The following is a 12,909-nucleotide window of genomic DNA, read 5'->3' on the forward strand; positions in this document are numbered from 1 at the left end:
TGTGGCGCTCACCTGCACGGCGCCAAACACGCATACGACCATCATTGGCACCAAGGCAGAAGAGACTCTCATCGCTGAAGACGACACGTCTCCATTCGTCCCTCTATTCACGCCTGTCACGACACCACTGGAGGCGGGCTGCATGATGTTGGGGCGTGAGCGGAAGACGGCCTAACGGTGTGCGGGACCGTAGCCCAGCTTCATGGAGACGGTTGCGAATGGTCCTCGCCGATACCCCAGGAGCAACAGTGTCCCTAATTTGCTGGGAAGTGGCGGTGCGGTCCCCTACGGCACTGCGTAGGATCCTACGGTCTTGGCGTGCATCCGTGCGTCGCTGCGGTCCGGTCCCAGGTCGACGGGCACGTGCACCTTTCGCCGACCACTGGCGACAACATCGATGTACTGTGGAGACCTCACACCCCATGTGTTGAGCAATTCGGCGGTACGTCCACCCGGCCTCCCGCATGCCCACTATACGCCCTCGCTCAAAGTCCGTCAACTGCACATATGGTTCACGTCCACGCTGTCGCGGCATGCTACCAGTGTTAAAGACTGCGATGGAGCTCCGTATGCCACGGCAAACTGGCTGACACTGACGGCGGCGGTGCACAAATGCTGCGCAGCTAGCGCCATTCGACGACCAACACCGCGGTTCCTGGTGTGTCCGCTGTGCCGTGCGTATGATCATTGCTTGTACAGCCCTCTCGCAGTGTCCGGAGCAAGTATGGTGGGTCTGACACACCGGTGTCAATGTGTTCTTTTTTCCATTTCCAGGAGTGTATTATTCCTGCTGATAATCAAAATTACACCATTTCTCTTCAAATGTGTGCTGGAATGCAAATGAAATGGATGAAAACGTATTCTGTAGCCCTCTTTGTAGGATAACTAGAAACCTGTGTGAAATACTGAAATGACAGTCAGCCACACTAAGAAGGTGAGGCCACCACAGAAGAAAATCCTACTTGGATTACCGTCACCAAGACCAAGATGTCAGGAAATCTCATTGACATTATCATCAACGGTCATCCTGTCCAAGTGCTAGTAAACTAGTGGGTGTCCTTTAGCTAAAGAGTACTTTCTTCTGTGATCTCTCTCTCTCTCTCTCTCTGCATGCGTGCGTGTGTGCGTGCGTGCGTGCGTGCGCGCGCGAGCTCGCGCGCGCCTTTTAACATATGTACATGCCTTAATAGGGTAAAGGATAGATTTGAGCAATGTTAAAGGTAGCTGCAATGAACATTGGTGCCATACCTAGCCATGGCAACTGAAAATCAAATGCTGCCTCACTGTGGAAGCACAGGACATGAGATAGAGTATAAAAACACTAAGGTCATCACTATTGCTTCCTTCTTCTGGGACTGTGTTATGAATGAGGCCATAGAGAGCCATAGATTTGGTAATTTAACCAGCAGAGACCCAATTCATAATCTCAGCAAGATGTAGGATTTGAGGCTAATATTACTGCGAGGTCTTTTGCATGCAGTGTGGTGTATTGGTTAGACTTCCTGGCTGGCATGAAGCGTGTCACTGGTTCAAACCCTACCATCAACAGTTACTTGTTATTTCATATTTACCACTTCTGGAAGGTTCTTGAAATGTCTTATGTTTGTTGTATTTGTATATCTAGAATATTTGATGGTTGTATAAATACTGGCATTCTGAAATATTTGGATGTTCATATAAATAACTACTTTCTCCATCTAGGACTTCAGTTAAGTTCTAGCTGTACACTGGTCTCAGTATCTCAGTAAAAAATGTGCTTTCAGTGGATCCCAAAACAGCAGTAAATCATCTACACATCAGTGTTTCCTGGAGACACTGGTCAAGACCTGACAAAATGGCTGAAAGGATTTGACCAAGTCATCAAATAAACCAGGTGGGATGACATGATATGTTTGATATGTAATTTTACTTAGGTAACACAGCTCACCAGTGATTAGCTAACAATGAGGAGAAGCTCTATCAATAGCTGGGAAAAATTTCAGGCAGAACTGAAGAAAACGTTTGGTGACAGTAGTAAGAACAACTGAAGAACAGGGTTCAGTGTCATGAGGAAATTGCAGTCGTACATACAGAATGTCTTGGCCCTGTGCCACATTGTGAACCAAATTATGACAGAAATTGACAAGAACTCCCACTTGATGAAAAGACTCACAGAAAACATGTACAGTGCTCTTCTGGTATAGGATGATGAATTCATAAAGTGGTGTCAGCGAATCAAGGAAATGCATCATAAAAGGACTGAACAAAAGAAGTATGACTTTTGACTACCGTATGTGGTACAAATGACAGTTGAGGAAGACCACCATGAACTTTTCTCTATCATATACCAGATAATAAGAGGAGAGGTATACCGTAGTAATTTATGGCAGCCAGGAATATCACACAGAGTACACAAATGATAGAAGCCATGAATTTCAACCCCATAAATCAGGAAGTAATACAGAATGTCAAACAAGGGTGTTTTGATCTTTAACATTAATCTCCACCACTAGTGGACTGCGCCATGAAGTGTGGACTTGGCCAGTTCGGAATAATGCTATCCGACCAATGCAGGTACAATTGACACTGCCAATTACACTGCACCGGTGAAAACAGATGTATGGAAGACAGTGGACAACATACTGGTATGTTTTCACTGTGGGTGCCCTGGACACATTGTACACTACTGCAGAGAACAACATGAGTGTTCAAAACTATTAAACTGCAAGACATCCACCATCTCAACAGTCCTAGTCATGCCAGTCAATGACAGATGATTATAGTCGATTTGTGGGATGAAGCCCATCACTGTACCATGCCCAAGACCACTCCATAAACTTGCTGTAGCTGCTTCCCATCACCATAAAGCCAGCTACTAACATAGCCACTGACTTCAGAAAAACTAAGCGAGACAATGATCTATGAGACCACCACAGAAGCAAATAATGCTTGGATGACAATCACAAAGGTGTTAAGGGGCCTCTGACATTATCATCAATGGTCATCCTGTCAGACCACTAGTCAATTAGTGTGTGTCCTTTAGCTAAAGAATACTTTGTTCTGTGATATGAAAGTGATTGTGCTGAAAGTCGCAAATGGAAAATATTTACAACCAACAGGGACATGTATTGCAAGAATAACTTATTAATGACAGAGCACAGCTCTTTAAATTTTTTGTTTTACGTGGTCCACTCACATTACTGAGACCACTGCCTATGTTCAGCATCAATGTGCAGTAACCTCTCACAGATGGGAGATGGCAGTACTAGAAATAGAGGGTCTACAGGGTGGTCCATTGAGAGTGACCAGGCCAAATATCTCCCGAAATAAGCATCAAACTAAAAAACTCGTTAGCTAGAAGGGGGAAACCAGATGGCGCTGTGGTTGGCCCACTAGATGGTGCTGCCATAGCTCAAATGGATATCAACTGCATTTTTTTAAGTAGGAACCCTCATTTTTTATTACATATTCGTGTAGTACATAAAGAAATATGAATGTTTTAGTTGGACCACTTTTTTCGCTTTGTGACTGACAAGATCTAGATCCAGAGTGCTATAATCAGCCCCAACGAGTGCACTTGTCTCATGCTCGAGAACATTGATGTGATACAATGTAGCTAATATTTTTATATGAATATAATAGAGGGAAACATTCCTCGTGGGAAAAATATATCTAAAAACAAAGATGATGAGACTTACCAAACAAAAGCGCTGGCAGGTCAATAGACACACAAACAAACACAAACATACACACAAAATTCAAGCTTTCGCAACAAACAGTTGCTTCATCGGGAAAGAGTGAAGGAGAGGGAAAGACGAAAGGATGTGGGTTTTAAGGGAGAGGGTAAGGAGTCATTCCAATCCCGGGAGCGGAAAGACTTACCTTAGGGGGAAAAAAGGACAGGTATACACTTGCGCGCGCACACACACACACATCCATCCACACATACACAGACACAAGCAGACATTGCTTGTTTTTAGATATATAATATTTTTATATGAATGACATAGCAGTGTCTTTGAAAATGATGGAAAGTCAAAATGCATAAGGCTGATGAAAAACAAAAGTGTGGTCAAGACATAAGTAAAGTTATTAAAAATGCATCCAGAGGGCTGCATCATCTCATAGGGTTTTCATGCAAATTGCAGCTGATTGGTATTTATTATTGTGGAAGGTTCTTGAAGTATCTCATGTTTGTATATTTGGAATATTCAATAGTTATATAAATAATAGCATTCTGGAGTATTCAGTATTTGTATAAATAACTGCACTCTCCATCCAAGAGTTCAGAGGACAGTGTAACAACAGTAGTAATAAACCATTACTTTGAACTTTTGGATTTGCTCTCTCTCTTGATGGCATATTTTCGTTGCATTTATAAAAAGTGCAGTGTTACTGGATGCTGGATCTAACTACTGCTTGATTATGCACACAGTCATGTTTTACTGCAACACAGTTACCTGCTGAGATTTTCCAAAACAGTTTACATCAATATCTACAGATGACTAGCAGGAGCTTGATCAAAACCCCACAGATCCTTAAAAAGCCCCATCTTCCTTCAATACCCAAGAGCCCCATAACACTTGTGTATCAGGAAAACCTCAAACAACATAACAGTACAAATATGTAGTCAATAAGAATGTTTCTTGCCAATGAAGAACCTAACTACTTTGCAATGTTATAGTTATTTTGAAGTATAGTGAACAAATAATACAAACAAATAATCTTTAAATCTTTTTGTAAACTAGAAGTTCTCATTTGTGAAACAAAGGAAATTCAGTGTAGTGTAAATTTCTTGTGAAAAAGCCTTGTTTGTTTCTAATAAGACACATGAAGGAAATCTGTGACCATTTTGTGAACAGGTGTTGGAGCAGCACCTTTTTTAGGATAGGTAAGACAGAAAGATGTCAAGTTCTACGAGAGGTCAGGATTGAAACAAATCTTCAGTTTAGGAAAGAAATTAAACAGCACAATTCTAGCACTTTGGATCACCAGTCACAGCTGTCAATTATAAATTTTCACCAATCACCAGAAATTTTATCTCCACCAAGTTGTATCTCAGTCCTAGGTAATTGCATTGATGAATTAAAGTCACCCAACCCAGTTGACATAATCTGCCTCTCTGAACACCATGTGACCACTGGTATAGCAACTAGGCCTAAGCACAATGAGAAACTCAGACAGGAGAGTACTGTTAATGTTAGAATAAGGAAAGGTTCTCATAAAAGTATAATTTAAAATAATGTAAGTATATTTCATCAAAATATTGGGAGTTTAAAGAATAAACTAGATGAGCTTCTGGTTTGTTTAGAAGATTTAGAAGCTGAGGATGAAATAGATGTACTATGCCTGTCTGAGCATCACATTGTTACTGATATGGATAAGGTAAATGTAAGTGGATATAAGCTCTCTGCACATGTAATGAGAGAAAATATGGAGAAAGGAGGAGTTGCCATATATGTCAAAAGTTATCATTGTGCAAAAAGTATAGAAACAAAAAAGTTTTGTGTAGAGAAACATATAGAAGCATGTGCCTGTGAGCTTAAATTAAATAAAGGCACATTTATAATTGTAACTGTATATAGGTCCCCATCAGGAAATTTTCATCTATTTCTGAAAAATTTGGACTCCTTGTTGTGCTATCTGTCAGACAGGGGGAAGCAAATTATTATTTGTGGGGACTTCAATGTAGATTCTCTGAAAGAGGGTAATAGGAAAAATGACCTTGAAGTATTACTCGGTTCCTTCAATTTGACACCTGTTATTGATTTTCCTACTCGGGTGGTAAAGGATAGCAGCTCACTGATAGATAACTTCTTTATAGACCAAGATAAGTTTAACCAGATAAATGCTCAGCCTGTTGAGAATGGTCTTTCTGATCATGGTGCACAGCTAGTTACAATATATGACATAGCTCCATTCAGCAATACTAAACAGTCCTCCAAAGTAGTACGTTCAGTCAACGATTTAACAATTGCAAATTTCAGGGAAAGCCTAGAGCAGTTAGACTGGGATGAGGTGTACCGTGAACCTGATGCCAATTTAAAATATAATTTATTTCATGACATTTTTGTAAATGCATTTGAAAACTGCTTCCCCAAGAAAATAGTTAAATATACTCGTAAGAAACCTTGTAACAAACCATGGCTTACTAAGGGTATAAAAATATCTTGTAATCGGAAAAGGGAAATGTATCTGACAGCAAGAAAGAGTAGTGACCCAGAAACTATCAAACATTGTAAAAACTACTGTGTTATATTAAGAAAAGTTATTAAAAAATCCAGAAGTATGTGTATCATGTCTGAAATCAGCAACTCTGATAATAAAATTAAAACAATTTGGAATATTATTAAAAGAGAAACAGGTCAACCAAGAGCACAGGAAGACAGTATTACCATCAAATTGAATGAAAACTGTACGAACAAAAAGTCAGAAGTTGAAAATATTTTTAATAATCATTTTCTAAATGTTGTGGATATAGTAGGATCCAGCTGTTCATTAGAAGATGCTAGGCTGTTAAGGGAAGAGGCCATACCTATGCAATTTGATACAATTGAAATCTCACCCACTTCTCCCTCTGAAATTAGAAAAATAATAAACTTGCTTAAAAGCAAAAACTCACATGGAATTGATGGCATTTCCAGCAAAATACTAAAAGCTTGTTCTCAACAGATAAGTAAGATTCTCAGCCACCTGTGTAATAGCTCTCTGGAACAGGGCATTTTCCCCGATAGACTGAAATATGCTATTGTTATACCTTGGCATAAAAAGGGGGATAGATCTGATGTCAACAATTACCGTCCAATCTCCCTTCTAACAGCTTTATCCAAAATTTTAGAGAAAGTAATGTATTCAAGAGTAGCTTCATATATCTGTAACAATGAAGTACTAACAAAATGTCAGTTTGGTTTCCAGAAAGGTTTTTCAACAGAAAATGCCATATATGCTTTCACCAATCAAATTTTGAATGATCTGAATAACCGAACACCAACCATTGGGATTTTTTGTGATCTCTCAAAGGCTTTTGATTGTGTAAATCATGAAATTCTGCTAGACAAGCTCAAGTATTGTGGCATGAGTGGGACAGTGCACAAATGGTTTAATTCGTACCTAACTGGAAGAGTGCAGAAAGTTTAAATAAGTAGTTCTCATAATATGCAAAGATCAGCACATTCCTCAAACTGGGGAACTATCAAGAATGGGGTTCCACAAGGGTCAGTCTTGGGTCCTTTGCTGTTCTTAATATATATTAATGACTTGCCATTCTATATTCATGAAGAGGCAAAGTTAGTTCTCTTTGCTGATGATACAAGTATAGTAATCACACCTGACAAACAAAAATTAACTGATGAAATTGTCAATACTGTCTTTCAGAAAATTACTAAGTGGTTCCTTGTAAACGGACTCTCACTGAATTTTGATAAGACACAGTACATACAGTTCCGTACAGTGAATGGTATGACGCCATTAATAAATATAGACCTTAATCAGAAGCATATAGCTAAGGTAGAATATTCCAAATTTTTAGGTGTGTCCATTGATGAGAGATTAAATTGGAAGAAACACATTGATGATCTGCTGAAACGTTTGAGTTCAGCTACTTATGCCATAAGGGTCATTGCAAATTTTGGTGATAAACATCTTAGTAAATTAGCTTACTACGCCTATTTTCACTCGTTGCTTTCATATGGCATCATATTTTGGGGTAATTCATCACTGAGGAATAAAGTATTTATTGCACAAAAGCGTGTAATCAGAATAATAGCTGGAGTCCACCCAAGATCATCCTGCAGACATTTATTTAAGGATCTAAGGATATTCACAGTAGCTTCTCAGTATATATACTCTCTTATGAAATTTGTTATTAACAACCAAACCGAATTCAAAAGTAATAGCAGTGTGCATAACTACAATACTAGGAGAAAGGATGATCTTCACTATTCAAGATTAAATCTAACTTTGGCACAGAAAGGGGTGAATTATACTGGCACTAAAGTCTTTGGTCACTTACCAAATAGTATCAAAAGTCTGACAGATAACCAACAAGTATTTAAGAAGAAATTAAAAGAATTTCTGAATGACAACTCCTTCTACTCCATAGAGGAATTTTTAGATATAAATTTTTAAAAAAATATTTAAAAAAAAAATAAAAATAAATAAAAATAAAAAACACAAAAAAATGAAAAAGTTGTTATATTAACTTAAGTATGTTGTTAAATTAACTTAATTATGTCATGTATTGGAAAATTTGACTCGTTCCACATCATTACGAAATATCGTATTCATGATCCATGGAACTAGTATTAATCTAATCTAATCAACTAGGCAGCAACCAGAGATAGTGGTCATGTGTGCATGAGGTGTGCCTGCTTGTGTGAATGTGTACCTGTTCTTTGCTATAGAAGGCTGTTCATTGTGGCTGTCTGCAACTCAGCGTGTCATCGTTAGGGTGAGTAGCAATCTGTTCTTTTCGTAATGGACTTTCCATTGTTTGATTTGTGTTCTATTATTGGTAGGCAAGTTATGCTCGCTTTTCGAATATTGCTGTATTTTCATTTGTTTGTTTAGGAGTAAAGAACTAACTAGTGAGTTTTCTCAAACTTTCTATCAAAGTTGTCAAAGCCCCCTTTAATTTAACCTAACAATGAGTGTGTCTAATTTCAGGTTGCTGTTACAATAAACCTCTTCTTGTCCCTGGTGGCCGAGCCTTTGTGTGGCCTACTATTCAGTGTGTTCAAAGGTTAGTGATATTTTACAAAAAAAAATTCCAATATAATGAAGGTAGCTGTGCTTGCCAGTTGGAAGTAAAATTTTTCATTATTCTGCATGAGTGCGCACAAAAAAAAAAAAAAAAAAAAAAAAACCACACACATGTGTGCTTAATGCAAAATTTTACTAAAATTCATAAAATAAGTACATCACATGACAAAAGGAGTATTCTGAAAAGTTGCAAGACACCATCACAGATGCGTACTTTCATAATTCATTGCTCTCCAAGTCTTCAGAATATGATATTCACTTTAAATTCACACAAAAAAATCCTCACAAATGCTTGTTATGTTATTTAATTGTTTATTACATAATTTATCCTTTTTGAAGTTGGTCCAATAGAAAAAGAACATAATTTATAAGCACAACCATACATGGCTGATCACTTTAATTAAACTCTTGCTCTAATATTTTACTTACAACAGAATGTAACATTTTCAGTGTAATTAAATATACTGCATGTTAATAGGAAGTACAAACAGAGGTAACTGAAGTGCGCACAAGGAGGAGAATACATATCACAGGATCTTCATCTCTGATAACTCAAGTTCTTTCATTTGGAGTAATGGGCAGAAAAGGTATGAAGGAAATGCAAAATACAGAGAAGGGCCCCCCCCTGCGGGTTCGGGGGTAAGAATAGGCCCGCAGTATTCCTGCCTGTCGTAAGAGGAGACATAAGGAGTCTCAAACGTTTCAGTCTTTATGTGATGGTCACCTGTTGGATTTGACCTCCATATCTCAAAATTCTTCCAGAGAGTGAACCGATTGGGGTAGGGCACCTTACTTGGTTCATTGTGTCCATCGTACGTTGAGACCTTTTGCCAGCTTATTCGTTGTTGCATTGCAGTCCTGCCCGCTCTCCATCTCTTGGACGTGGATACATTCCTGCATACATTTTCCACCATGCAATGTGCAGTGCCGCTTTCTGCACTGACGACGAACGTGGACTACTTGTCACCTAATATCCCGCACGGTAGCCAGTCCGTTGTGGTGGGGCTGCCATGTACCCTGTTGGTTGTAGCCCTCTGACAACACAGGAATCGCTCTGCTGATGCCTGCACCATCAACTCCCCACGTATGCCAAGGAGTAGATGCCTATCTCCCTGGGGCATTGGGACTCCCGGCAATGGCCATCCTGCCAGGTGGCCCTTGCTGAGGCTGGGTGACGCCTGTGGGGAGGGCCCTTGGTCGGGGTGGTTGGCATCAGAGCGGTTGACCCACAATGAAGCATGGTACATCATCTCTCTCTGGTGGCCAGCCGTCAGCAGTCTCTAAGGATTCTCGGGCTCAATTTAATGGTCAGAAATACAATCCAAAAGCGTTCCCCTCCCTTGCCACACCATGGGAGGAGCCTAAGTCTCAGGATGGCAGTGACTGTTATGCGCCCCGGTTCCTACACTCCTGGAAATTGAAATAAGAACACCGTGAATTCATTGTCCCAGGAAGGGGAAACTTTATTGACACATTCCTGGGGTCAGATACATCACATGATCACACTGACAGAACCACAGGCACATAGACACAGGCAACAGAGCATGCACAATGTCGGCACTAGTACAGTGTATATCCACCTTTCGCAGCAATGCAGGCTGCTATTCTCCCATGGAGACAATCGTAGAGATGCTGGATGTAGTCCTGTGGAATGGCTTGCCATGCCATTTCCACCTGGCGCCTCAGTTGGACCAGCGTTCGTGCTGGACGTGCAGACCGCGTGAGACGACGCTTCATCCAGTCCCAAACATGCTCAATGGGGGACAGATCCGGAGATCTTGCTGGCCAGGGTAGTTGACTTACACCTTCTAGAGCACGTTGGGTGGCACGGGATACATGCGGACGTGCATTGTCCTGTTGGAACAGCAAGTTCCCTTGCCGGTCTAGGAATGGTAGAACGATGGGTTCGATGACGGTTTGGATGTACCGTGCACTATTCAGTGTCCCCTCGACGATCACCAGTGGTGTACAGCCAGTGTAGGAGATCGCTCCCCACACCATGATGCCAGGTGTTGGCCCTGTGTGCCTCGGTCGTATGCAGTCCTGATTGTGGCGCTCACCTGCACGGCGCCAAACACGCATACGACCATCATTGGCACCAAGGCAGAAGAGACTCTCATCGCTGAAGACGACACGTCTCCATTCGTCCCTCTATTCACGCCTGTCACGACACCACTGGAGGCGGGCTGCATGATGTTGGGGCGTGAGCGGAAGACGGCCTAACGGTGTGCGGGACCGTAGCCCAGCTTCATGGAGACGGTTGCGAATGGTCCTCGCCGATACCCCAGGAGCAACAGTGTCCCTAATTTGCTGGGAAGTGGCGGTGCGGTCCCCTACGGCACTGCGTAGGATCCTACGGTCTTGGCGTGCATCCGTGCGTCGCTGCGGTCCGGTCCCAGGTCGACGGGCACGTGCACCTTTCGCCGACCACTGGCGACAACATCGATGTACTGTGGAGACCTCACACCCCATGTGTTGAGCAATTCGGCGGTACGTCCACCCGGCCTCCCGCATGCCCACTATACGCCCTCGCTCAAAGTCCGTCAACTGCACATATGGTTCACGTCCACGCTGTCGCGGCATGCTACCAGTGTTAAAGACTGCGATGGAGCTCCGTATGCCACGGCAAACTGGCTGACACTGACGGCGGCGGTGCACAAATGCTGCGCAGCTAGCGCCATTCGACGACCAACACCGCGGTTCCTGGTGTGTCCGCTGTGCCGTGCGTATGATCATTGCTTGTACAGCCCTCTCGCAGTGTCCGGAGCAAGTATGGTGGGTCTGACACACCGGTGTCAATGTGTTCTTTTTTCCATTTCCAGGAGTGTAGTTTGTACGAGAGCTGATGGGGAGTCTTTCATGTCCACAAAGCCTCAGTTCTTCGTAGAGCATTTAGAGGACAAGTTTGGGGAGGTGGAGGGCTTGTCCAAAATGCACTCTGGGTCAGTTTTGATAAAAACGGCATCCTCTGCCCAGTCACAAAGGTTACTTGTTTGTGACAAATTGGGGGATGTTAACGTTACCATCACACCACATAAGAGTTTAAATATGGTACAGGGTATTATTTTCCATAGGGGCCTACTTTTGCAGTCTGATGACGAGCTGCGTGCCAACTTAGAGCGCCGAGGTGTTCATTTCGTCCGGCACGTTCATCAGGGTCGGAAGGATAATCAGGTTGCTACCGGTGCTTTCATCTTGTCCTTCGAGGGTGCTACATTACCGGGGAAGGTCATGGTGATGGTCTACCGGTATGATGTTAAGCCCTATATCCCTCCCCCAATGTGGTGCTTCAAGTGCTGGAAATTTGGCCATATGTCTTCCCGTTGTACTTCCAGCCTCACATGTCGAGATTGCGGACACCCATCACATCACAATTCTCCATGTGCCCCGCCTCCCATCTGTGTCAACTGTGGAGAGCATCATTCACCTTGCTCGCCAGACTGCAGGATCTTACAGAAAGAGCGAAAAATCGTGGAATATAAGACCCTGGGCCGACTGACCTATACTGAGGCTAAGAGGAAATATGACCGACTACATCCTGTGAGAATGACATCTTCTTATGCTGCAGCTACAACAACCATGCTAGCCCCATCAGTTCAGCAAATTCCAGCCAGATCGCTGAGCCGTACAACTGCACATACCCCCTTGCCCGTGGGGAGCACTACCCACCCTGTTGCTCCTGCGCCACCTACGTCGGGAGCAACACCCCCCACCCATCGGGGACATCCGTCCACGTTTCTAAGCCAGAGAAGCATCCAACTTCTTCGGCTACTCTCACTCGCAAGGGGTACCTTGGGACCCTCCCTTCCCAGGTTTTCACAAGCGGGAAGGATGACGCCCGACAGTGGCATAAGTGCCCACAAGCAGATGGTCTCCATCCTGGAGACTGAATCGGTGAAGCCCTCCCAGCCGGTGAAACCCAAGGTGCAGCGAGGGAAGTCCAAGAGGAAGACCCCAAGGAACTTGCGGTGGCACCCACCCCACCGCAACCTTTGAGCTCTGCGTCTGAGGATGAGGTGGAGATCCTGGTGACCGCTGATGACCTCGATCTCACCGGTCCCTCAGACACCATGGATAGCACTTGCACAGGTGCTCAATCGGTGGCAGCAGGTGACCCAGCAGTGTAATCTGCCTCCCCAGTCCCTTCACGCTTTTCTCAGCCATGGACAG

At 42.8% G+C, this 12,909-nt stretch overlaps 1 protein-coding gene across 1 annotated transcript in view; it reads left to right on the forward strand.

Annotated features, from left to right (window-relative positions):
- Positions 1 to 12,909, forward strand: part of LOC126088487 (flotillin-1) — a 176,294-nt gene that overhangs the window by 13,933 nt on the left and 149,452 nt on the right. Inside the window, exon 2 of the mRNA XM_049906630.1 lies at positions 8,644 to 8,719. Within this exon, the coding sequence (XP_049762587.1) occupies positions 8,644 to 8,719 (76 nt within the window). The remainder of the gene's footprint in view (positions 1 to 8,643; positions 8,720 to 12,909) is intronic.

This window comes from Schistocerca cancellata, chromosome 1 (assembly GCF_023864275.1).
Source record: "Schistocerca cancellata isolate TAMUIC-IGC-003103 chromosome 1, iqSchCanc2.1, whole genome shotgun sequence".
In the NCBI taxonomy this organism is placed as follows: Eukaryota; Metazoa; Arthropoda; class Insecta; order Orthoptera; family Acrididae; genus Schistocerca; species Schistocerca cancellata.